At 56.3% G+C, this 22,142-nt stretch overlaps 11 protein-coding genes across 11 annotated transcripts; 5 read left to right on the top strand and 6 right to left on the bottom strand.

Annotated features, from left to right (window-relative positions):
* Nucleotides 1–52: 52 nt before the first annotated feature.
* On the top strand, nucleotides 53–916 carry C8Q71DRAFT_731152 (mitochondrial ribosomal protein L11). Its single transcript, XM_047922158.1, has 2 exons — nucleotides 53–350; nucleotides 416–916. Exons 1-2 carry the CDS (start codon nucleotides 312–314, stop codon nucleotides 821–823), a joined length of 447 nt encoding a protein of 148 aa, XP_047784867.1. The 5' UTR covers nucleotides 53–311; the 3' UTR covers nucleotides 824–916.
* Nucleotides 917–1,932: 1,016 nt separating this feature from the next.
* On the top strand, nucleotides 1,933–3,073 carry C8Q71DRAFT_26588 (uncharacterized protein). Its single transcript, XM_047917396.1, has 6 exons — nucleotides 1,933–2,104; nucleotides 2,163–2,291; nucleotides 2,356–2,403; nucleotides 2,461–2,538; nucleotides 2,594–2,713; nucleotides 2,769–3,073. Exons 1-6 carry the CDS (start codon nucleotides 2,009–2,011, stop codon nucleotides 2,841–2,843), a joined length of 546 nt encoding a protein of 181 aa, XP_047784866.1. The 5' UTR covers nucleotides 1,933–2,008; the 3' UTR covers nucleotides 2,844–3,073.
* A 147-nt stretch (nucleotides 3,074–3,220) lies between these two features.
* Nucleotides 3,221–4,415, bottom strand: C8Q71DRAFT_697853 (uncharacterized protein; the record flags this gene model as incomplete). Its single annotated transcript, XM_047919991.1, has 5 exons — nucleotides 3,221–3,528; nucleotides 3,646–3,770; nucleotides 3,831–3,907; nucleotides 3,970–4,146; nucleotides 4,257–4,415. The coding sequence occupies 5 exons, from the start codon at nucleotides 4,413–4,415 to the stop codon at nucleotides 3,221–3,223; spliced, it is 846 nt and encodes a 281-aa protein (XP_047784865.1).
* A 527-nt stretch (nucleotides 4,416–4,942) lies between these two features.
* Nucleotides 4,943–6,354, bottom strand: C8Q71DRAFT_852568 (glycosyl hydrolase catalytic core-domain-containing protein; the record flags this gene model as incomplete). The annotated part of the gene is made up of 6 exons (XM_047926837.1): nucleotides 4,943–5,046; nucleotides 5,101–5,209; nucleotides 5,261–5,389; nucleotides 5,440–5,614; nucleotides 5,669–5,821; nucleotides 5,873–6,354. The coding sequence occupies 6 exons, from the start codon at nucleotides 6,352–6,354 to the stop codon at nucleotides 4,943–4,945; spliced, it is 1,152 nt and encodes a 383-aa protein (XP_047784864.1).
* A 797-nt stretch (nucleotides 6,355–7,151) lies between these two features.
* Nucleotides 7,152–9,971, top strand: C8Q71DRAFT_793655 (uncharacterized protein; the record flags this gene model as incomplete). Its single annotated transcript, XM_047925490.1, has 8 exons — nucleotides 7,152–7,241; nucleotides 7,294–7,370; nucleotides 7,425–7,767; nucleotides 7,822–8,328; nucleotides 8,841–9,138; nucleotides 9,212–9,417; nucleotides 9,481–9,756; nucleotides 9,834–9,971. The coding sequence occupies 8 exons, from the start codon at nucleotides 7,152–7,154 to the stop codon at nucleotides 9,969–9,971; spliced, it is 1,935 nt and encodes a 644-aa protein (XP_047784863.1).
* A 360-nt stretch (nucleotides 9,972–10,331) lies between these two features.
* On the bottom strand, nucleotides 10,332–11,660 carry C8Q71DRAFT_27674 (uncharacterized protein). The gene is made up of 3 exons (XM_047917462.1): nucleotides 10,927–11,660; nucleotides 10,811–10,876; nucleotides 10,332–10,760 (listed from the first exon to the last, which is right to left on the bottom strand). The coding sequence occupies exons 1-3, from the start codon at nucleotides 11,242–11,244 to the stop codon at nucleotides 10,437–10,439; spliced, it is 708 nt and encodes a 235-aa protein (XP_047784862.1). The 5' UTR covers nucleotides 11,245–11,660; the 3' UTR covers nucleotides 10,332–10,436.
* Nucleotides 11,661–12,354: 694 nt separating this feature from the next.
* Nucleotides 12,355–12,522, top strand: C8Q71DRAFT_697722 (RNA polymerase; the record flags this gene model as incomplete). Its single annotated transcript, XM_047919982.1, has 1 exon — nucleotides 12,355–12,522. A coding segment is annotated over one exon (168 nt), but the record flags the coding sequence as incomplete, so codon positions are not given.
* Nucleotides 12,495–13,747, bottom strand: C8Q71DRAFT_27304 (uncharacterized protein). The gene is made up of 5 exons (XM_047917432.1): nucleotides 13,333–13,747; nucleotides 13,128–13,271; nucleotides 13,028–13,071; nucleotides 12,904–12,973; nucleotides 12,495–12,854 (listed from the first exon to the last, which is right to left on the bottom strand). The coding sequence occupies exons 1-5, from the start codon at nucleotides 13,453–13,455 to the stop codon at nucleotides 12,708–12,710; spliced, it is 528 nt and encodes a 175-aa protein (XP_047784860.1). The 5' UTR covers nucleotides 13,456–13,747; the 3' UTR covers nucleotides 12,495–12,707.
* Nucleotides 13,748–14,847: 1,100 nt separating this feature from the next.
* On the top strand, nucleotides 14,848–17,126 carry C8Q71DRAFT_26635 (uncharacterized protein). The gene is made up of 10 exons (XM_047917399.1): nucleotides 14,848–15,121; nucleotides 15,178–15,251; nucleotides 15,302–15,371; nucleotides 15,418–15,499; nucleotides 15,558–16,281; nucleotides 16,339–16,413; nucleotides 16,469–16,482; nucleotides 16,533–16,592; nucleotides 16,644–16,761; nucleotides 16,818–17,126. Exons 1-10 carry the CDS (start codon nucleotides 15,071–15,073, stop codon nucleotides 16,924–16,926), a joined length of 1,377 nt encoding a protein of 458 aa, XP_047784859.1. The 5' UTR covers nucleotides 14,848–15,070; the 3' UTR covers nucleotides 16,927–17,126.
* Nucleotides 16,931–17,615, bottom strand: C8Q71DRAFT_731094 (uncharacterized protein). The gene is made up of 3 exons (XM_047922157.1): nucleotides 17,338–17,615; nucleotides 17,207–17,285; nucleotides 16,931–17,157 (listed from the first exon to the last, which is right to left on the bottom strand). Exons 1-2 carry the CDS (start codon nucleotides 17,584–17,586, stop codon nucleotides 17,223–17,225), a joined length of 312 nt encoding a protein of 103 aa, XP_047784858.1. The 5' UTR covers nucleotides 17,587–17,615; the 3' UTR covers nucleotides 16,931–17,157; nucleotides 17,207–17,222.
* A 576-nt stretch (nucleotides 17,616–18,191) lies between these two features.
* Nucleotides 18,192–21,265, bottom strand: C8Q71DRAFT_826309 (vacuolar amino acid permease; the record flags this gene model as incomplete). Its single annotated transcript, XM_047926295.1, has 19 exons — nucleotides 20,796–21,265; nucleotides 20,623–20,739; nucleotides 20,502–20,561; nucleotides 20,367–20,451; nucleotides 20,287–20,297; nucleotides 20,201–20,234; nucleotides 20,110–20,145; nucleotides 19,993–20,058; nucleotides 19,919–19,940; nucleotides 19,489–19,857; nucleotides 19,418–19,435; nucleotides 19,324–19,363; nucleotides 19,251–19,273; nucleotides 19,153–19,193; nucleotides 18,925–19,099; nucleotides 18,815–18,863; nucleotides 18,638–18,756; nucleotides 18,566–18,582; nucleotides 18,192–18,510 (listed from the first exon to the last, which is right to left on the bottom strand). Exons 1-19 carry the CDS (start codon nucleotides 20,998–21,000, stop codon nucleotides 18,192–18,194), a joined length of 1,806 nt encoding a protein of 601 aa, XP_047784857.1. The 5' UTR covers nucleotides 21,001–21,265.
* Between the last annotated feature and the right edge of the window lie 877 nt (nucleotides 21,266–22,142).

The raw sequence follows: 22,142 nt of genomic DNA, 5'->3' as shown, positions 1-22,142 counted from the left end.
CCCATATTTGGGCTGTCTGCAAGATGAGCCTCCAAGTGAGTTCTCGGCGCACGGAAATTGTGCGCGTGCAGAAGACCACAGCATCTTATTCCAAAAACATCGTGTCTGTCGGCTCACACTGCCCCCACAGGCGTGCTTGTGCCCCTACGCGACCTCGTTGGTGGTGGGTCGTTAATTCCGCCACTGAGAATGCCTTCCATATGGAGCATCTTACGTAATACTCGCCTTCTGTCCGCGCTTCGTCTGCTTCGCGGTTTTGCCCTGCATCTCGCTCCCAGGATCTCTTCATTCACTCCGCTGTCAACGTCGCCATGTCCAGAGGCGGGGCACAGACAAGAGCACAGATTGTGGTAAGTTCGCAATTGTCTCAGCGATGTCCGGCCAGGATATTGAGTCCAGCGCGCCCTGTTTCAAGCGCATCCTGGTTGGTGCTGGCAAGGCTGCGCCAACACCTCCCGTAGGTCCCGCGCTGGGTGCCAAAGGTGTCAAGTCGATGGACTTCTGCAAGGAATTCAACGCACGCACAGCGCACATTGAACCAGGCACCCCACTACCCACCCTCATCACGGTCTACCCTGACCGCTCGTTCACTTTCATTACGAAGTCACCGCCGACCACCTACTTCCTCAAGAAAGCTGCCGGTATCGAGAAGGGAACCGGCCGCCCCGGCCATGAGTCTGTGGGGACGGTGAGCCTAAAGCACGTGTATGAAATCGCCAAAATCAAGGCTACGGACGAGCACCTCAAGCATCTGCGTCTCGAGGCGATCGCGAGTACCATTGTTGGAACGGCTAGAACGCTGGGCGTGCAGGTTGTCCCGTAGTCCGGATGGGATCTATATTGATGGTGCGTCCTTGCCCATCCGATACGTATTGAGATGTTAATATGCGACAGCCGACTGTACCCAGGCAGCACCGTGCTCCGGACGCCAATCGCGCTGAGCAGGTACCCGATGATGCAGGAGAAGTCCGGTCTGTACATATACGGATGATAGGTGGTAGATGGTCATCCACGTCTCTGTTTACACGAGCTACAGATGCGCATGGCGCTGAATCTGAGCTGCCCGGCCTTCTGTGCCGGTAGAGAGCAGCGCTTATGAATTACGGCCCTTGTGTTTAATGATACAAGGTTCACAAGTCGACGAACTAGGTTAAGCTCGTGGATGGGTCATGCTGCTCAAGTCCTGGATCCGTACTTCATGACGCCAGTTGCCTATTCGCAGCGTGTAGCCAGGCTTGCAGCACGCAGTTGCCTCTTTGGTCTACGACTTTGAGAAATTGGGCCACTCCAGTTTGTCATGCCGTACCCATCCAACGCGTCCGGGCTTGAACTTTGACCGCGAGGAGATAGGCCCTTGTACTGCGTATGGCATCTCGGACACGCCGCGTACACGCACTGTTCACCTGGCCCGCATTCCTGGTGCTCCTCTTGGTCGATCCAAAGCCTTGCGTCTAACATGCCTTTTTGAGCCGCTTCCTCGGAACCTCGTGCATGAAGATGGCCAGTGGCATGTCGACCCAATCTTGTTCCTGCCTCGTTGATGGTACGGAATAATCCGCATTTACGAGCGTTTTACGCAGAGAACCCGTTTGGATCCTTGTGGCTCGAGATTGCGCAACGCGCAACCCTTCCTGACCACGCTCAAGGAGTTTACATATTCTGGACTTTTCTCTCACAGGTCTCGAGGTGAGATATGGCGCTTACAGCACTCCTCGTGTTGTCCTCGATCGCCATGAACCACCCGAAGGGAATATCGGCCGTCTACTCCACTGGACAAGGCGGGGGACGACATCATGAAGCCATCCGTCTTCTGTACACGTTGGAAGACCTTGTATTCACCTCTATCTGTCACGATGTACACGTTCCCGATCGCACAATCTCTACCATCAGTGCAAGGACAAGAAATTTTCGGAGTGTTTCGCTATAAAGGACTTGTGTCGATAGGACGGATCCATAGCACCCACAGGAACTACTGCCCAACCAGCTCGCCCCGCGCAATATTCCCTCGATGTCTGGCTCTGGCAACGAAGTACTCTCTTGGACGTCGCAGGACCCCCGGACAAGTCAGCTCTTTGGCAGCTACGGGGTGTTGTATAAATTCACGGTACGCCAGTACGCTGTCTGCATATTTGCCGACCGTTGAAACCATTCTTCGACTGTAGACGGACGTGAACGCCCAAGGCGTCAATGTCACGACACTATGGAGGACAATTCGCGCCAACAAAGAGGACCGCGTCGCGAAGCTTGAGTGGGCGCCGTCCGGCGGGCTTGGACGCGCGGTTATTGGCAAGGTGGGATGCCTTGCCTCGTGTTGAACGGCTGAGCGCACGACGCGTCTGACTCGTTCGGCTTCAGAGCACGCTGCCCATGGCAGACCTAGTCCGCCCCGACCCTCGTGTACCGGTAGGCATGCCCAATCGACAACCATTCACGATGGTTCCTGATCGACCGGTTCGTCAGAATTGCAGGATGTTCAACGGCCCCGACGGCTATCAGTACCGGTGGCGGCCAAGCAGTAACGCCACAAACGACGTTGTGGTATGCAGTGACCATGACCGAGCTGCACGGCGACCTGACGCTCGTGCTATGATAGCTGGAGGACCCGAACGGAAATGTGATTGCATTTTACCGCCATATCCGACCGCAGCGGTACAACATTGGCGACGTCTACTGCGAATTGCACTTCGTGCGGAATGCCGGAGCTGGCGTCGTGGTCAGTCGGTTCATTGCCAGTGTGTTTATCTGATCGTTCTCATCGGCTCCATCAGATGCACCCTCCCCTCATGGACACGGTGACGGTGACAGCCATGCTGTATCGTTTCGTCATTGCCTATGCCTTGTGATATCTCTTCTCGCATTCCCGTCAGCGCATCCCTCATCTTCACATTCCTACATTATTCGCAATCACACAAAATGTAAAAACTACAGGCACACAGCGCAGGATCTCGCTATATGTATCCTTCTAGCATACGCAATGGTCAGATGTACAGTATCCATTAATTTGTTCAATGACGAAGAGTTCCGAACCACGTACCGAAGCGTGTCGCAGAGATCTACAGCGCGTTCTAACACCGTTCGGCGCGAAGCTCCTGAGACTTGGTAACGGACTCTATTCCCTCTGACCTCTCGACACACGTAAGAGCGCGAGGGCGTTGAGGTGATAACGGAGGCATTATCTGCGAAGAATACAAATCGAATGACGGAGTATAGGTCACGCAGCCTACAGTTTGGCCCCGGGTGCGGACGAAGTCTCCGGCTTCACGACATCCAAGATCTCGTCCACCGTACGGATCACCCATTCCGTACCCTCGTCGGTTGCAAGCCAATAGTCTTCTTCGCTCAGGCCCTTCACGTTGCGCGCCTTCAGAAGGCCGAAGACGTGGCTCGTGAGCTGAGGTCCGACGTGTTCCTCGGCACGCAGGCACGCAGTTCCGACGACGGAGCCTAGCGCGCGACTGAGATTGCCTTGCTCAATATCACCGCCAGGCATCGGGGAGAGGACGGCGCCATAGGCTTGGATAATGAAGACTGATCGGAGGCAGTAAAGATCAGCATCCACAGCTCCGGAGAAGCGATTCGAGGCAAATGGCCAGAGTGAAAGACTATGGGCGAGATAGGAAACTTCGTTGTTGTTCTGCGACATACCTATGAAATCGGGGTGATACCCGCCTAACTTGTTATAGAGCTTCACTGCATGCGGCTCGTAGATTGTGTCCCACAGAGCTTGTCCCCGCGCCTTGATTGCCTCTATGTTCTCCGGCGTCGCAACCCTTAATTAATTCCCCGGTATTATGACGGCTGGCAAACAAAAAGGACAACAAGGGACCCACCGATTGGGTTGCTTCCGCAGGCCGTTTTTGACGTCCTCTTCGAAGGCTTCGAACATGCCCGCAAAGGAAAGGATGGTCTTCGGCAAGTGCGAAGAGTTGGTAATCCCGCCGGTGCATGTAATATCACAGCGTCACTTACTCGAGGTACGCCGACAAATATGCAGCTCTTCATAGCAGCTTCGCGCATCATGGCGGCCTTGCTGAGTGCTTCCTGGTAGCTGCGGCGAGTGTCTGCAGCGCTCGGGTCATTTCTAGTCGCGAAGCGGTAGAGATGGCCAACGGAAGGGGGGATGTTGGCGGTCAAAAGCGTGCAAGTCTGCGGTATATCGAAAACAAAATGGGGTCAGAGAAGAGGCCATGCGGTGCGCTGAAATCGATGTGCCCTTGATGGACTCTGCAGCATGTTCTGGGAGTAAAGAGACGCACCGCGAGGGTAAGCCACCCCTTCTCCGCTTTCTTCTGCTGGGCATCCCTGAACGTGCGAGTGAGCACGTCGTTCAGTTTCGCGAGCGGGGGGCCCGGGAACGAGTTCGGGTTGCGAAGAGTGAGGAGCTGCTTTACAACTGGAGGGAGGTGGGCGACCATGGTGGCTGATCGGGGCGTCTAGCTGGCGGGTGCAAACTACTTGGAGAGATCTAAGCGAGCTCGAGGGAAGCGGCAGCCAATCCAACCGGGTCCGTCCTGCTGGTCACCCTGTGGTCAGCTAAGGTCACCGGTCTCCGCAGGGCCTCCGTGCCTAGATATACACGTCTTCGACCGTGAGTTCGACGCCAGCGGAGGTCACGGCCGCCCGACTCGGTCACCCGGCGCACACACACAAGCCTCTCCGGCTGCTTCCCTCGCTCACACGGACTGCTCGGTTCCCACATCGTAGTCACAAACTAACGCAGGATTATCATTGCATTACTGCCGTCCAGGCAGGGCATGTCGAAAGATACGGCAGTGTGTTCTAGACGGCGTGGAAAACAAAGCTACCGGGCCGCCCACAGACGACCGAGAAGAAACAAGGGGATGCACAAAGTACACATCAATGAGCGCGCGGGTATATACGAGGTGCGCATGAAGGTCAGCGGCCGCACAGCGGCGGCATCCTTTGCGGAGCGCCGGGCTGTTCACTGCCAGCTGTTGTTGATGTAAGTGTAACCGAGAGAGGTCGGCGAGCCACCAGAGATGAGAGCATCCTCCTGGTTGACGTTGTCCATGTTGTCAAGGATACCTTAGATACCCCGTGAGCCCAACACACTGACAACCGAACGGTGCATGCACATACCGAAAGCAAAGTAGGACTGGATCCAATCGGTCGAGTCCATCCACTGGATGACATCGCTGTAGAAGCTCCAGATCGCGCCCGTGTCCGGTTGGTCGCCACCGCCAAAGTTCTAGTGCGAGGAATAAGTGCATGCGCAATAAACCATGAATGACGGGCATACCTGGCAGGCGAACTCAGTAACGTGGATGGCGTTGCAGCTGCTACCGAGAGTGTCGTGGTATTTGTTAAGGTAGCTCTTGAAATCGTCCGCGCTCGTGGTGTAAACGTGAACCGCACATCCTGCGGAGAACTGGCAGGGCAAAATGAGATGGATTTCCAAGACCCGACCTGACGACTTACGTAGCATCCGTTGCACGACGAAATGAAGGACTGCATCCAAGGGATACCCTGGTCGTCGTTGGTGACCGCAGGGGAAATCAGCCCAAAGCCCACATCCGCCTTCGGCTGGATATACTGTTGCCACAAGGACGCGGCGGTACCAGCATCTATGTTCGCTTGGCCAGATTGCTCAGGTCTTAATATATCAATCAATACTGAGCAAGTTTAGGCTCAACAGAACAGTACACACTCGTTGAAGCCAAGGATGTTCTGGCCAGAATATGCTGGCGTCGAGACTTGAGACTGGAAGTCGGAGACCTGGTTTGCGTCATGGAGCATAGGCCAGTAGTGGTAACCGAGTGAGATCGCATTCTCGGGCGTCCAGGGGCTCCAGTTGTAAAGGCTAGCCGTGGATGATAAGCGTGAATATCAGCAGGAGTACGCGATTGCTTACTAGTTGGTCTGAGCGGTCTTGACGGTGGCGAGCTCGTTGGTGTCGCTGCCAGTCCAAGCTACGCCAACCTTGCTGCCCCAGCTGGTTCCACTCGTGGGGCTAGCAGCCGGGGGGGACGAGCTGGTCGGGGTCCAGGCCGGCGTGTCGGACGCGGTAGGAGTCCAATCGCTGGAGGAACTCCAATCGCTAGAACTCCAATCGCTGCTAACGACATCCGTGGACGTCGGCGCAACCCAAGAAGACGACCAGGTGGTAGAAGCGGCAACGTCAGAGCTGGTGCTGTTGTCGCGGTTCTTGCAGCGCTTGGTGAGGGAACGCTTGTTCTTGTTCGCCCTCTTCGAGATCCCCTGGTGCGCCGCGAGGCGGTTCGCACCCTGGTGGGTGGCAACACCGGAGAGACCGTTCGCAGTGGGTGCGAGAGAGCAGACGAAGACGGCAACGCCTCCGACTGCCAACAAATTGAGGAGTTTGAGCGAGATCATGTTGTTGGGCGCAAGGAGGTAAGGAGGGTGCTTTGCGAGAGCAACTCAAGGAGAGGGATGTAAAAGAATGACGGCGCCCGGGGGCTGGTGCGGACAAGACGGAGGGTCGTAAGAGGGCGGGGGGACGGATGGATGAGTTGGCAGGAGAGAAAACGGTCGCGAAGGGGCGGGTCAAAGGGGCGAGCATCCTTATTTGGCCGCTTACGTAACTGCCAAGGGTCGCTATCCTAGCCTCGTGTGCCGACGCGCATGCGGTCTGCGAGGCCCAAGGCTGGCCCAAGGCCACCGCCTGCGGGCTGAAATGCTGATCCCGCCTTCACGCTCTCCACTGGCAAGTGCCGCCGTCTGGTGCGCGTTGTGGTCTGGGGTAGCATCATGAGGGGGTTCGAAGAAGGGCTGATTGCGTGCGCGCAGATCGCGTCTGCTTATAAGTGTGTATGTACGACGTGAAACCTGTCCTAGCGGAGAGACCTGTCTTAAGCCGAGTCTCCCTGAGGGGCCTGCGCCAGACCTCGCGTGAAACCACCCTGCGCACGTCCCAGACCGCAGAACGAGGCGTGCCGGGGCGAAACAGGCGGCTTCACAGCCTTTGTCAGATGGGAAGATGGCAGCGGTCATGGCGACGTAAATAATCATAATCCAGCGGCCAGCCTAACGCGAGCGGAGTTTGCCATCCAGATCAAAACAAGCCGGCGTGCGCAGGCTCGCCTTTCTCCCAACCCCCAAGTTTGACACGAAGAAACCGGTTCAACAAGTTCATCGCAACAAAAACCACCAGTTCCCCCTCGCTCATCGTAATGTCTGACGCCCCCGCCGCCCCTGTCACCGAGAACGGCGTGCCTCCCGCTACCGAGGAGAAGATCGTGGAAGAGACCCCCGGCTTCAAAGTAGGTCGCATGCTCTCTGACGTGGCACCCTGTTTACCCTCCGTCCGCTTAGGTTTTCGCCGGCAACTTGGCATACTCTACCACGGATGAAGGGCTGAAGGCATTCTTTGCTCCCGTCGCGAGCGACATGTATGTTTTGCATCACGCGTGTTTGATCATCGCTCACTTTGTTCCTCCCTCCAGTTTGACTTCCCAGGTTATCTTCCGGGGCACGCGCTCGGCGGGCTATGGCTTCGTCTCTGTGGCCACCCCTGAGGCTGCTCAGAAGGCAGTCGAGCTCCTCGACAAGCAGGAGCTCGATGGTCGCCAGGTGATCGTCGAGGTCGCCAAGCCGGCAGAGCAGAAAGACAAGGAGAAGAAGGAGAAGAAGGCCAGCAAGAGGCGTCCGGGTCGTCGCGGTAGCAAGAGCGTACCTGGCGAAGTCTCGGAGGCCGAGGCTAACGGTGACGCTAATGGCGACGCCGAAAAGGCCGACGGTCCCGCTTCTGCAGAGGGCGAGAAGCCCAAGAAAAAGAAGAAGAACAACGTAAGTTTCTACGACTCCGATATGTCGTACCTCCGCTGAGCTATCGATATGTAGCGCAAGTCCAAGGCGGCCAAGAAAGCTGCGGCCGCCGCCGAAGGTGGTGAGGCCACAGACGCTGCCGCCGCCGATGGCGCCACGGCCGAGGGGACTACCAAGAAGCCTCGTGCGCGTAAGCCTAAGGCACCCAGACCACTGCGTCCTGCTGGCGAGGACCCCGCCGGGGAGCCGTCAAAGAGCGTCCTGTTTGTGGCGAACCTTGGCTTCAGCATCGACGATGCCGGTCTCGCCCAGCTCTTCACGGACGCCAGTATCCCCGTTACCTCTGCTCGCATCGTTCGTCGCCGCTGGGGCAAGCCGCGCAAGAGCAAGGGGTACGGCTTCGTTGACGTGGGTGATGAGGAACAGCAGAAGAAGGCTATCGAGCTGCTGCAAGGCAAGGAGGTTGAAGGCCGTGCTATTGCCGTCAAGATTGCCGTCAACTCGCAGACCGAAGAGGGTGCGGAGAACGATACCCCTGAGGCTGACGAGGAGGCGAAGCCTGAGAGGGAGGCCACTCCGGAGGTGACTGTCGTTGCTTCCTAAACGTTCGATCGCACATTGCGGTCTGCATCAGAAAACGTCCTGTCCTCCACTTTCTCTTACATGCATCCCACTCCGTTAATCCCCCTTATCCCCCGCCCGGCTGGATCCATTCCTTGTCGAGGTTGACGCAAACTGGTGTTGTTTCTCCCGTCTGATCGCCTACTTTGTTGGAGCGGTCTGGAGCCGTTTCTTTGTCGATGGTTGGTGTAGTCGCTGTCGTCAATCTGCTAGCGACTTAACCTTGCTCTCGTGTATTTATGATTGTTACGACCCGTACGAAACGCACATCTTCTATCCCATCACTGGTGCCGGTTATGTAAGGTGCCTCCATCATGGCCGATGAGGAAGACGACTATCTGTCCGACAAGTTCCTGCTTGAGTCTGCCCCTCCTGCTCGTGCTGCACCTACGACTTACGCTGAACGTCGGAAGGAGGCCCAACGGCTGTCTGCTATCAAGAATGAAGAGAACAGGAAGAAGAGTAGGCGTCAGCTGGAGCAAGAGGCCCGGGAAGAGGGTTTGAGCAAGAGCTTGTTTGAACGCGCGAAGGATGAAGAAGCCTTGGGGCAGCAGAATAAGGCGTTGGCGATGATGATGAAGATGGGATATAAGCCGGGGGAGTCGTTGGGCCAGAGGTATGGCGACCCGCCGCCTGTGCAGGGCAGCGCTCCTGCGTCTGAGTCTGCTACTCCGGACAACGACGCACCAGCGGACTCTCCCAGCGTCGCAGAGCCAGTCAAGGGCGGTATTGGACATAGGCTCGAGCCTCTGCCTCTGAACGAATGGGCTGGTACGTCCTCGTCCTCATCCTCATCCCAGTGGCACCCGCCGCCCGCCCTTTCGGTACTCATGTCGATACGCAGGCAAGACGGGTATCGGCCTGCGCAAGCGGGCCGCATCTCCAAGTGCGTCGGAAAGGCTAGCCAAGATGGCGAAGCTCGCGGGGGAGGCAGACCATACCAGCTTCCGCGACCGCGCACGCCAGGAGTACGAGGAGCGTCGCGCCCAAGGCCGTCTCGCGCCCGCGCAACGCACCTGCGTCAATCTGGACGAGCAGGATGGTCGCAAGGTATGTCATCGCACCGAGCAACCATGTGCTGTACCACGGACATCTGACTACGGTCGTCCCCAGTTCAACATCCTTTGGCTCAACCCTGAGAACCCGGAGACGTTCCCGGAGGGCCTCATCGATGACCTGGATGATCCTGAGCTCGTCGCGAGCCTATCTCGTCAGCAGGCAGGAAACACCATCGAGGGTCGACTGAAGGCGAAGATGCAGGCAGACGCGCTGCAGCCGCTAACGGCGACACTCGAGGATGACGACGCGCAGCCGGAGAAGACAGAGTTGCGTATATCGCCCTATTCGGAAGAGGAGATCCAGGAAGCACGACAGTTCCTCCGTCTCAACGTGAGTGGCAGTCTAATTACGTTGAGCGCAGTCGTGAACGTGCTCATGATGCTCCTTATGGGTGCACCTCGTCCCAGGCAAAGCATCGATTGCAGCTGGTGCTTGACTACCTGCGACAAAGATATGCGTACTGCTTCTGGTGTGGAACGCAGTATGACAACCAGGAAGACATGGATCAGAACTGTCCGGGACCGGAGGAGGACGCCCACGACTGATATGATATTAGGGAGGTTGGCTCGGTTACGAACGCAGACGACGTAGTTGCCATCGTATGTCCCCCGTGACGTCCAATTCGATGTAGGATGTAGGGAACACGCCCGAGGATTGCATTGCAGGAAACAATGACAGACAGATGACCACGGCAACGAGTGTACAGAGGGGGTAACGAACGGTCTGGGTATCATACGGATGCGACGCAAAGGAAGGTGCGAGAAACATTTTCGAGGATACGACAAAGAAACGCTCGTCCATGCTGAATAAACAGATGATGCGTATTGGTACAGTGTGGAGGGGAAGATACAGCGATGGCTATCAGTCCGGTAAAATAAAGTTAAGTCAAACATATAGCGGCAGCGAGCGAGGGCACGCGAAGCACGCCGCCTGTTGCGGCGTTGTGCAGCGAGGTATGGGTAGGGCAACAGCGGCCTGGAAACTTTAGGTGATGCACTCGTAGCTCACGCCTAGGCATCGTGCATGTCTTCGTCATCTGTGTCCGAAGAGGCGTACTTCCACGTCTCCGGAGGAGGAAAGACGTGAGGGAGGGTGGGAATCGAGACGGGCTGGACAGGACTGCACGACCTCTTCCGGATGCGATGGGAGAAGGAAGGCGACGTTGGCGATGCTTGTGGTGTCTTGCGGCGGACAAACGTGGATATTGGTGTGTTCGCAGTCAAGTCGGACTGCGACAGGACGAGCTTGCGAGGGCGTCCATACGACTGTCGCAAAGCGTTGTGCGACGCACGCCGAGGTACGGTCGGCGATAAATAGGGTGATGTTGATAATGGCTGGGTAACGAATGTGAGATATGCCTCGAGCAATTGCACTTTGTACTCACTCGAACAGGTGCTTCCTCCATCTCTTCCTTAATGAAGATGGGAGCACTGCGCTTTCTCATGTGCGACTGTTGACTAGGTCAGTCATGAGTATTTTGAATCATTATGCTGCACTCACAATGCAGGGCGCGTATGGCGTGAAGCGGGGCGCACGAACGCGACGCCTCTCCGCATCTAAGTCTCGGTCTGATGGTGAGTTTCCGCGCTCGGTAGCGGATGATCCCTCTAGACGTATGAGGGGTCGTCGTGGAGAAACGGTATTGGAGAATGATGAAGAGAGGGAACTGGAAGAAGAAGCGGATGAAGAGCGAGAGTGATGAACACGGTGCCCGACTTGGACGGGTACCGCATCTTTGTGAAGGGCTGGCAAACCGGGCGTATTCTCGAGACCCAGGGTCGCCATGAGCTCTACGAAGGACGGAAGGGTAGTGGCCATAGTTAAGGGGCGGGATAGTCGAGGTGCGACCTCGAGCGCTGCCCTGACGGATTGAAGCTATTATAGCATGTGTATGATGTCTTGGGAACGGGCCGAGGGAAGGTGGTTGCCAGGCTGAAATGGGGGCGCCATGGAGCAGAGGGCAACGCTGGGCAACGACGCCCGAATCCACGGTATGTGTGAGATGATCAATAGACGCCTGGATAGTCGTCGACAAGGCGATACTGGACTCGAACATTCGTAGCGGAAGCGCAACAAGGGGCGCAGCGTGCGCAGCCACACTCTGCTGCCGCAGTCAGTCGGAATTGCGCATGTCTACTTACGGCACAATGAGACAAAGACACCAGCGCCCGCTGTCCTAGGATTGCAGCTCACAGCAGTGACAATACCTCTCGACCCTGCGCGTCGCACAGAGACGACCGTCTGTATCATGGCGACTGCAGCTGCATCTCGACGGGGCCAGCTGCAACAGCGCGACTGCACCTCACACCAGGCTGACTGATGCTTGATGTAGATCGCCGTCCGGTAACAGCGCGCCGATGCGCGTGACGACGGGTTGTAGTAGCGATTGCCATGCGCAATTTACGGAGCACTCAGGCTCGCCGAGTTCCTCGGATCGGCTACCGCTCGGAAGTACTCCGATGCTTGCTCGCGACTCGGATCATTGGCTGGGGGTCATTGTAACGGGTTGCGGCTGCAAAGCGAGCAATGATGAGCGCGGGACTGGGCACGCAGCGGTTGCGAAGGAGCAGGGGAACAAGAGCGAGGAGCGCTGTGCAAAACAGGAGAGGCAGTGGGAGGCAGTCCGGTCGCGGCGTCGCTGGTCGCGCGGATGCGGAGGACGAACGGATGGCAGTCGGGCAGACGCCCGCTCAGATCGTCGCGATCAATCGTTCCGGCGCTCCTTCCCCCGCCACACTCGCCAAACACGGACATACACCGACCTCCACTCGACCACCATGAACTCCCAGCCCGCAGCCGGCTACGGCACCCAAGGCCCATCGGGCGCACCAGGAGGCTACATGCAGCAGCCGCGTCAAGAGATGGAGTATCTCTGCGCAGGTCTGTTCTCTTTGACTGCGCACCCGCTGCTTTCCAACCTCGTCTCCAGATTGCGGCGCGAAAAACGAGATCAGATCTCGAGAACCGATTCGCTGTCGTGAGTGCGGTCACCGAATCATGTACAAGAAGCGAACAAAACGAAGTACGTCCCCTCACTCTGCGGCGCACTCCATTCACTCACTGGCCCCGACAGTGGTGCAATTCGAGGCGCGATGAGCCCTTCTGCCCGCGTCCTGTGCTTCTCTGCGTTATCCTGGACCGCTAGTCGATCTACACTGCGCTGTCCCCTTCATTCATTCATCTGTATATTAATCATGGGTATCTCAATAAAGGTCATTACATGATACATAAGCTAGTCATTACGACGATTCATGTATGCGGAGATGACAAGGCTCATTCCATCACCATAGTCTGAGCCCGTTCATCCATGAGTTGAGGAAGCAAGTAACTACGACGCGATCGAGGATGCCTTCTCCGCGGTCAGTAACGCGCAGCGTAGATTGATCATCGGACCAGGTGGCAACCTCTTTGCCCCTGGTGCTAACGCACTGCAACAACCATTCAGACGCTAGCAATGTAAATGAGCAGTGCGCCTACAAGTAGATCCCTGCCATTCTCTGCCTGTTTCCACTTGTACTCGGAACCCCCGGCCTTGAACCGGCGGGATCTGATCGCGGTGTCAGTCAAAGCATGCGGAACAACAGGCTATGGTGGGCCGCACTTGCTAGACTGCTTCTTCATCTTGCGCAGCTCCCTCATGTGGACCTACAAAGGCGCCTTCTGTCATTTGGAACGATGAAATGGAAGAGATGGACAATTACACGTTCGGCGGTCCCGAAGCCAACGTTGGCGGTATGGTCAGAGAGCCAGTCTATCTGGATGGCCGGTTCCCACCGCTGCGTAGCAGCGTTCTTGCGTGATACGATGGTAACACCGGTATTCGTTCCAGTGTTGGGGTGTTGGAACTGTCTCAGACAAGTGCAACCATCAGACAGCGGGCGAAACGGCTTGATAGACAGCTCGCACCTTGTACATCTCAACTGGCTCCGGCGATTCCTCTACGATCTGGATGATATTGAAGGTCCGTCTGTCTGGGTTGGTGTCCTCGGGGGGATATACCCATCGGAGAACGAGATCGGCGCTTGCCATTATGGGCTGAGCTTGGGGGGAACCGTGTCGTGCTTCGTGAGGGAAGGGGGATGTGGTAGCTGTAAACCAGATTTCACGGCGGGTAGCAGGCTTTTAACCTGCCGGCGAGTCGAGCATTGTAGTGCCGTGGAGTGCTGAAATAAACCGTGCTATGAGGATAGTGAGCAAAATCGTGTTTGTCATAGTAGTGCGCTGTATCATGTCCGATCTGATTAGGCTAGGGCGAGGTTAACTCGCGTGGTCATGAGATGCCGACAGCTGATAATGATTTCGTCCTCGGACTGCATCGAACGCGAATGCGCCTCATCGCGGGCGCAAGTTAACCACACGAGGTAGAGAAGTTGTTGGGGACGCTGAAGGGTCGATGCCAGAAGACGCCTGGGGGACCGCTTTTGGTTGCGGCGACTCGCTGCAGCGGTAATACGTCGCCTTTAGACACAGGATTTATGTGGCTGCTATTGTGACTGCCACATCAGTTAAAGCACCGTACCTTATCGATGATCCTCAGACACCAGCGCGAGAGCCAGAGCAGGCGCAAAAAGGTAATCAACGAAGCATGCTGGACGGAAGATTAGTATGGACGGCAGTGCCTTCGCCTCAATTAAACCTAATAATGCTCACCTGAATAGGGGATGCATGTAATAGTCGGTGGCCGCAGATGTGGTCCTCGTCCATGCGCTGGACGTATGGACGGAGGCCGGTATTAAAATGCGTCGACTCGGACGGAACAAGATAGATTCTCGGCAGGGGTTGGGCGTGAGGGAAATGAAAATCTTCAACGGGCAGGACGACATGAGAGCAGTGGCCTCGTGGCCAGGGCCCGATGACGATGTTATCTGCATGTCACCACCGCGGTCTACTCTCGATTGTCAAAGTTCAGAGGCCGGGACCGAATGCCGACCCCTTGGTCCTGGAGGACTGCTGAACGACGCTAGGGCAGCGAGCCGGAAAATCTTTCAGGGACACCATAGGCACGGACACGGGGGGCGGATGACGGCTATGACCGTCAGCTTCCATAAGCCGAGCAATACAGTATGCCCTTTAGTGGGACGAGAAACATCTCACCAGCACGGCCGATCCTTCTGAGGATGCTCCGGCAAGCAGGCAGAGGGCAATGTAACGGAGATAATGCTGGCAAAGAATTTTGTCGGGTTCCTAACGAGGCGAGGCATGTAACTGGGCACAACGGCTGAGGGCCACGGCTTTAGACCAGCACTAGAAGCGGATGCCGGCAGGGGGGAGGCTAGAAGACCCTGTGAGTGAGAAAATAGAGATCAACTGGACAACGACCGACGTAAAGAATGCATATTTCCGTAGGGCCCGCTGGCGGCAGGCCATTGACCGCACCCGCCTAGGGAAATGAAAACAGCACACCGACGCAGCGCCACAGGCAGCACTCTGCGGCGCGGCTCACGTGAGGACAGAGAGGTGCGCCGGCAATTTGCGAACGCACATGCCGGATCCGTTCGTGTCGGACGGGTGAGGAAGTGTGGGCGCTGGTAGACCGCTGCAGTTGAACAGCATCACTCCCGCCGGGTCTAAGCACTGCTGACCCCGTCGTCGCCGTGCTGACCTCGTCTGCCTCGATCTTCGACAGCTCCGACGGGCCTAAAATATGCCTAGCCACGCCAGCAGAGCGCGCAGCGTGTCCGGCGAAATAGACGAGGTAGCGTTCCCACCACGCTTTGCGACACGGACACGCGCTGACGGCCCATTCCCCAGAGCTCTGACCTCTCTGGGCACGAGGATGGTGGATCCAACCCATCTGGAAAGCCTGGCAGGAAGAAGAATCCCAAGTGCGCCGCTCACGCCGACGTGATCATGCTTACGCTAATGCCCCTCGCAGCTCGCAGGCCGCGCGACGCGACCAGAACCGTATAGCGCAGCGAGAGTTCCGTCTGCGGAAGCAGCAACGCGTAAGTCGTAGTGCCTGTGCAACGTGTGGTGCTCAACGTGTGGCAGATACGCGACCTGGAGGCTAGCGTGGAGATGCTCTCGGGTGGCAAGGATGAGGCGCTGGCTACAATGAGGAAGGTTCTAAAAGGCGCGTCCTGTCTGCTCCTCACAGAAACTGACTTGACAGCAGAAGCATAATCATCCAGACCTGATGCATGAGAACCACGTACTCCGGGACCTGTTGCGCAGCTTGAGTTCGTTCATCGGGGATGGCGCCGGTGGCTTACTTCCGAAGCTCGGGTGGGACTTGAACGACTTCAACAGTTTCCTCAACAAGTCAGAGACAGACACGGCTTGGGAGAGTTACCAGCGACACAAGCAGCAGGAGGCAGCGGATGCAGCCGCCTCGGGTTCACAGCCGGCTGCGGGACAAAAGCGGCCGCAAGAGGACGACTCTCTCGGTGGTCCGTCGAAGCGGACGAGGGGAGCAAGCGAGCAAAATGGCGAACGTGAACGCGCCGATTCTTTCTCTAATCCGATGTTGGTGCCGCTTCAATCCACGGGTCCCTCGGTGCCACAGAACGGCGGCGGTTTGTATACTGCATCCACAAGACCGCATGATTCTGGCCTGCTGAACGAATTCTTGCGTACGGGTGCTTCTGGTCCTTCCATGGTGATGTCTGCCTCTTCGCCTACTGCTGCATCCGGGTCGTATGGTACTCCGTCCACCCAGACTATGGGCGGCTCCTACCCAAATTCGTTCATGCAGTCTGGTTTGGGAGTACACAATGATGCGGGCATACCTCCTATGCCGATGGTAGGCGCATCACCGGTGTCTGTACAGCAACCGAGAGTTGGTCCTACGCCTCCGGCTGTGCCTGAAGAGGATGATGTAGATTCAAAGAAGACGGATGCATACAAACTTGTACAGTAAGTTCCATTCGACTTTTCGATGGAGCCTGCAAACGTCCACAAACTATATTGCAGCTACCACTTGGACAACTACAAACGCAACAGCGCATATTGCTTGCCTTCCTCGTTGAGACCAACGCTGGTGCAGAGGTACGTCGCCACTGCTCTCTTATTGTTCTCATCTGACGAAGTCCGCCTCCACTAGAACCGTCCCACATGGTCCGTCACTTGTTCGGACTTCTACGCCTATCTGGCTAACCATATCGCAGAGAGCGTGATTGATGCGATCGTGCACCCCGAACTTCGCGATCGGATGATTCTTTTGCGAGGTAAGTGGGTGAGAATTGGCGTAATGAAGGTGCTTGTTGACAGCTATGTAGGCCGTTTTGACCTTGTGGACTGCCTCCACGACTATCGCAACGAGGTGACCATTCATGGAGACGACGTGCTCGCGCACACGAATTGGGAGCTCTCCGAGACATGGCTTCATCGATACAAGTGCGTAAATCGGGAAGTACGCCTGTCTCGGAGTCATCTCATGACCATGTTTACAGATTCCTGGTCGACCAGGCTACGCTAGCCATTGCCAACCGCTGGAGGCGTGAGAGGGGCGAAGGCGAGCTGCGCCTGGCTGATTTCCAGGATCCCCATCCGACGGTCTAGGCAGTTGTGTGGATAGAAAATATCTTGTATGGACTTCGCTCTCGGGTACCCAGTGTATATACAGGTCATATCGGTTTGCTCTTGTAATTGTCGCAAAGCTTTGTCAACCATGAAGTGCTACGATCACTGAGAGCCAAAAGCATTCTATGCACAATGTGAAGCTAAGCTGGCTGGCAAGACCAGGCCTAAGTCCCTGACACCGGGCCTAAGTGCGGCTGCTGACGGCATGCACTACAATCCGACGTGAATGGAAATCCATAACTTAACTGCCTATGCTCACATATGCCACATTGCAATCACCAGGATGCCTTCCTCACTCCAGCGAGCTGTCCGGCCAGCGCCTTCGTGCGGAATTGGAACTGGTAGGGAGTCAGCGACCCCGCGACCCCAGGCTCACAACTATCCACGCACCCGGCAGAGACCAAACTCGCTGATGATACCCCGTCCACGGCCAGTCTCAGTGCACCTGTTCTTGGGGGTGGTCGGGCGGGTGTACTTGCCGAAGGTGTTGAGCTGTAGCTGCGCCTGGTAGCGCACCTCCGGAGGGAGGGTTTGGTTGCGCGCGACGTAGAGGTAAGCCCTGCGGGCAACCTCGTTGGCCTTCACACCGTTTCGAGCCTTGATATCCCGCAGGACGCGGGCACTGAAGTTGGGGGGCATGGTGGCAGCAGCAGCGGAAGATTGAGCGCCGGGTGGGCGCGGACCGAGGCGCAAAGTCTCGAGCAGCGTCGGGCGTCTGTCGCACTTGCTGCAGACCGTCATCGCGCGTCGCACACATACACCGCGGCCCCTCTAGTAAACTGCCGAGCGGGCAGGGATATGGTTGAAGAGGTTTTCGTGAGTCTCATCAGACTCCTCGCGAGTCCGTGAACTCATGGTGTTGCTGTAGGTCTAGGATGTCTGCGTCCAGAGCACTTAACCTCACCACCCAACAACGACGCAAACTCGTGTCCACTCTTTTCGGCCTCACGTTCGTCGCGTCCGTTGTGACCGTTTCCGCATCCAATGTCCTGCCATGTCCAGCGCATGATCGAGGCCGATACGCAGACGGAGCAGTGGGCGAGGGGATGAACGGTCAGCGAGCGGTCACTGTGGTGGAGAAAAGACCAAGGAGATGGATAGAGGAAACCCACCCCAAGCCGACATCATAACTCGAGCATTTTGCCAGCCGCAAGCAAGCATAACTTTCGCTATCGTATATGCTAGTGCTCAAGGAGCCTTAGTACGTCGGACGCTAGGTGCTGTGTAGTACTGTACAATCTATCTCATGACGCCCGAATTGAAATATAGGCGAGTACAAGCACATCATGCATTAGAATCGGTGCTACCGTAAGTTTTGTTTCGTCTATATTGTGCTTCCTGCTCTTCGTGCGTCCCTCTGCATAATTGTCAGTCCAGAAGCACAGAAACCAAAATGTCGACACGCACGGTAGGCTATTTTCCTGGATAGGTATACAACATAGGAAGCAGAGGAGGTTTGCTACAGCTTGGCATATGAAGACAATGCGTAAGGCGTCCGCATAAGAGTCTACGGCTGCCTGGCGCAGATGCGGCTCCAACTGTGGTATCATGCTCGTGGAATGCCTATGCAAAGGTTGTGAGCGTCCGGCAAGCCTGGGTGACACAAGTAAGCACGAACCGGATCTGTTCAATGATCTGATGGCGTCATCGGTCAACACCAGCATCAGTTTACTGAACACGAAACACCGACCTCGATGGCACCAGGCCCCGTTATGCGCTCGCGGAGTTTGCGAGTGAGTATTGCCTGCAGCAAAGCGCCACTAAGGCTGACTCCGAGCACTTGGCCAGTAGTGCGGAACAGATAGGTAACTGAGGGGTCGCGTTGTATTAGCGCACGTATTTCGAGAGGTTGCTGACCATGACATACTGCCTGTCGCCACAGCCAAATCCTCCTTCACCACGCTTGCGATCATTGCCTAAACAGATAGCGTCGATGAGTGCTCCGCGAAAGAATGTCCGACGGTCCCGGAGACTTACAATGAGCGTAGTCGTGATAACGCTCGCCATACCTAGACCCTGAGGAACGATGTCGAACCATAGATGGAACCACGACGTATTCTCGTTCCAAAAGACCAGCATAGAGGCGGCAATTACTGTCATGAAACAGGAAACCAACGTCAAGGTATACAATTTGCCCGTGCGGCGCATGACCCTGTGGCGTCGCAGTTGAGCACCGTTGATTGCCCCTGGAGGCCGCACGGAAACACGTACCAGCCGGCGAAGACGCTACCAGTCGAGATGGCCACCTATCGGATGCATCAAGTTGCGGGGTTGTCGGAGAGCACGCGTAGATTGCAACGTACCGAATGTGGAAGTAAGTGAAGACCTGCATATAATTTCAGTGATTGTCTCGAGACAATGACATGGGCGGCTCACCTGCATCGGTGGATGAGTCAAGCCTCACGGCGGAGAAATACTGTGATTGGTAGTTTTAGTTACTAAATAAAGAGTCGGGGAGAGAGCAACACACCAATGGAACGTTGTACAGCTGTGATACAGAAATAAGTTTCTCATAGGCCGCAGTAACGGAGACTGACTGACCGCAGAAAATGCGGCTACACTGCCGAAGAAGCACGCTAGCGATACAAAGAGAGGTGTGCGTTGCTTAACTAATCTCATGGGCATGACGGGATACGGTGACCAGTGTGTTTCGACCAAAACGAAGAGGATGCACCAGATCACGCTGGCCAACAGCAGCCCCCAAATGAGTGGATGTGACCAACCCAGCTCCTCCGTGGATTTAAGACTAAACCCGAGTAGCAGACAACCTACAGTCCCCACAAGCGTGAAGGACCCGAGGTAGTCGATACGCCGAATTTTCGTGTGTAGGCTTTGCTGCTGAATCTCCTCCGGCAGCTTGATGTTGACCTTCACTATGACCAATACAAAGGAGAATAGAAGAATCGGCATCTGTGCCGGTTCGATGAGATTCAGTGGCTTATAGGATCTCGGCATTCTGAATCCGCCTCACCTGGAAGAGGAAGGCTGATCTCCTGTCACGGCGAGCTGAGAACGTGGCGGCTGAAGGAATACGTGTGAACATACCAGCCGAAGGTATCATTGAGAAATCCTCCCAGAGGACCACCCAATCCGGCCCCTAAGCCGAATAAACTACCGATCCCGGATCAGCTTGAGAGTGCTCGGACGGAGGAGGATGCCTACATATTGGTCAAGCCCTGGTAGAGGCCCCGCTGCCGCCTGAAGAGGCCACAGTCAATTACACATGTTCTGCCTCGAGGCACCCCATACTTACAAGGGAATCAGATCCGTTACTGCAATGCTGGACACTGGGATGCTCGTTCAGTACGTGACGTCACGCGTACTGAGCTGTGAACGCACCTGTCATGACCCTGAAATTATCGATAGGTTTAATGATTGGCGCCTCGGACTCGGACCAGCGCAGACTCGGAGCCACTCACCCTCCTCCTCCCATGCCCGCTATTGCGCGCGCGACGATAAGACCGTCCATCGAGGGGGCAAGTCCGCACAGGAAAGTGCCTACACCTGGGGAGAACATGAGGACGATGCATTGCCCAGAAGAGGGCACGACCAACCGAACAAGGACAGAGCGAGGAGCATCGCTCCTTTCCGGCCCAGGATATCGGACAAGCGACCTTACCACAGAACGTGAGCCGCGCGATACAAGCACATACATATCTTCGGTTGGGGACGCACCATACAAAGGGGTGAAGCAGCATACAGACAACAGGTACGATGTTCCAATGTATGAGGATCTGTTAGATTCATTGAAATAGCTGCCGATTGGAGCGAGCAGAGTCGCAACAATGGTACCTATGATACACCGCACGCTAAGAGACTTGAGAATGAAGTAGCAGCAACAGGCGAACCGTCCAAAGCACCGAGGAATACTGCGCTCCACAGCCCTGCCAGAACCCAGGCGAGATCTGTCCCTGAGACCTTGTTCGGAGGTGCAGAGGACTCGGGTTCTTGCGGGTTTGTGGGTCCCGACTCGTCTGCGGGACAGGGAGAGTCGGGCCTGCAGTCCTGAAGTAAGGGTCGTGATTCCGAGCCGTCTTGGTGGGTCGTAGACATGGCGTGGGTCGGTGTACAATCAAGTGGGGTGGATCGTCTCGTTTATATCTCGTCCGGGAATGAGATGTCCCACGGAAGAGGATATCTGCAGTACGATCGTCAGCGCTGGCCAGGACGTGCGCCCATCAGGGAGACCGACCAGCAGAACCAGTGTAGGTGTTTCCGAGCCGACGTCCGCTACCGCAGAACGACAGTCCGGCCGATGCGGCGTCCGCGCAGATTATATACAGAGGGCGTGTGCCTGCCCACACCCAGCTCGAGATCCACTCCCCGAAGATCTGTCGGGATCTGAACTCGCACCAAGCCTATCGTCAGCATCCGTGATCAGCGGCTGCACGCATTCTACTCTTCCCAGGCGCCTCATATCCTCCTCCTCCTGTACTCGGCCCTCGCCCTGCACCGTGCGTCGCGCTGTGCATGCACCCAGCGTAGGCCGCAGAGGACCTGCAAGTACCCGCGTGCGCGCTGCTCCCGCCCGCAGTGTCGCCTATCGCATCCTCCGATGCTGTCGGGCATTTCGCAAATTACCTCGGCTCAAAACAGTCTCATGGCGTCCTGTGTCGCCTTATCCCGCCATCAAGGGCGGCAATTATACTAGGGTTAAGAGGCCAGTTGCCCACCGGCGTCATGTTTGGACTTGCAGAAGCCCCTCCGGATGGGAACCCAAGTACCAAGGCGCTTAACGAGGCCTCGAAGTGCTCCCGATACATATTTGGCAGTAACGAACAGTTGAATCCGTAACATTCGTGTCAATTGGCCGAAGGCAGCCGCGTTGATGTTCTCGAATCTCATTTTGCAAACGGTAAGTCCCTTTCTGCCCCCTGTGGTTTATCTATCGCAGCATTGCGAGCTTCCGTGATTTGTCTACTCAGTTGACGATGTTTTTCAAGTACGCCGTCATGCCGCATGCGGACCACATAATCCTCATTCACATGATGTGATCCGCTCTTCATCGGAGCCGCCTTGTGTGGGACAAATCCGACTCTGCGCCATTTACTCAGCGAGACTAAGGTGTACTAAGGTACGTCTCAGCACAATCGTCGTCGTGTTTCAGCAGCCCCCCCGCCCGACACCCGAGCTAACACCTCTTTTCTCACCTCCGCCAGGCATGGCCGCGCTTTCACGACGAGATATATGTTCAT

This window comes from Rhodofomes roseus (genome assembly GCF_022264815.1).
Source record: "Rhodofomes roseus strain CIRM-BRFM 1785 chromosome Unknown C8Q71scaffold_1, whole genome shotgun sequence".
Taxonomy (NCBI): Eukaryota; Fungi; Basidiomycota; class Agaricomycetes; order Polyporales; family Fomitopsidaceae; genus Rhodofomes; species Rhodofomes roseus.
This window is presented reverse-complemented; position numbering and strand designations above follow the sequence as displayed.

Excerpts from the sequence above, each read along its gene's own strand:
- C8Q71DRAFT_26588 (XM_047917396.1), top strand. The coding sequence starts at position 2,009 with ATGTCTGGCTCTGGCAACGAAGTACTCTCTTGGACGTCGCAGGACCCC. Across the intron at positions 2,539-2,593 it reads ACGCCACAAACGACGTTGTG|CTGGAGGACCCGAACGGAAA; the intron begins GTATGCAGTGAC and ends GTGCTATGATAG. Across the intron at positions 2,714-2,768 it reads ATGCCGGAGCTGGCGTCGTG|ATGCACCCTCCCCTCATGGA; the intron begins GTCAGTCGGTTC and ends CGGCTCCATCAG.
- C8Q71DRAFT_731152 (XM_047922158.1), top strand. The coding sequence starts at position 312 with ATGTCCAGAGGCGGGGCACAGACAAGAGCACAGATTGTG. Across the intron at positions 351-415 it reads AGACAAGAGCACAGATTGTG|CGCATCCTGGTTGGTGCTGG; the intron begins GTAAGTTCGCAA and ends CCCTGTTTCAAG.
- C8Q71DRAFT_731094 (XM_047922157.1), bottom strand. The coding sequence starts at position 17,586 with ATGCCCCCCAACTTCAGTGCCCGCGTCCTGCGGGATATCAAGGCTCGA. Across the intron at positions 17,286-17,337 it reads GCGAGTTTGGTCTCTGCCGG|TTCCAATTCCGCACGAAGGC; the intron begins GTGCGTGGATAG and ends ACTCCCTACCAG.
- C8Q71DRAFT_27674 (XM_047917462.1), bottom strand. The coding sequence starts at position 11,244 with ATGGCCACTACCCTTCCGTCCTTCGTAGAGCTCATGGCGACCCTGGGT. Across the intron at positions 10,877-10,926 it reads CGCCATACGCGCCCTGCATT|TCGCACATGAGAAAGCGCAG; the intron begins GTGAGTGCAGCA and ends CCTAGTCAACAG. Across the intron at positions 10,761-10,810 it reads TGGAGGAAGCACCTGTTCGA|CCATTATCAACATCACCCTA; the intron begins GTGAGTACAAAG and ends TTCGTTACCCAG.
- C8Q71DRAFT_27304 (XM_047917432.1), bottom strand. The coding sequence starts at position 13,455 with ATGGCAAGCGCCGATCTCGTTCTCCGATGGGTATATCCCCCCGAGGAC. Across the intron at positions 13,072-13,127 it reads GCTTCGGGACCGCCGAACGT|GTCCACATGAGGGAGCTGCG; the intron begins GTAATTGTCCAT and ends GCGCCTTTGTAG. Across the intron at positions 12,974-13,027 it reads ATGAAGAAGCAGTCTAGCAA|ATCCCGCCGGTTCAAGGCCG; the intron begins GTGCGGCCCACC and ends CACCGCGATCAG.
- C8Q71DRAFT_26635 (XM_047917399.1), top strand. The coding sequence starts at position 15,071 with ATGCCTAGCCACGCCAGCAGAGCGCGCAGCGTGTCCGGCGAAATAGAC. Across the intron at positions 15,122-15,177 it reads TGTCCGGCGAAATAGACGAG|AGCTCTGACCTCTCTGGGCA; the intron begins GTAGCGTTCCCA and ends CCCATTCCCCAG. Across the intron at positions 16,762-16,817 it reads ACATGGCTTCATCGATACAA|ATTCCTGGTCGACCAGGCTA; the intron begins GTGCGTAAATCG and ends CCATGTTTACAG.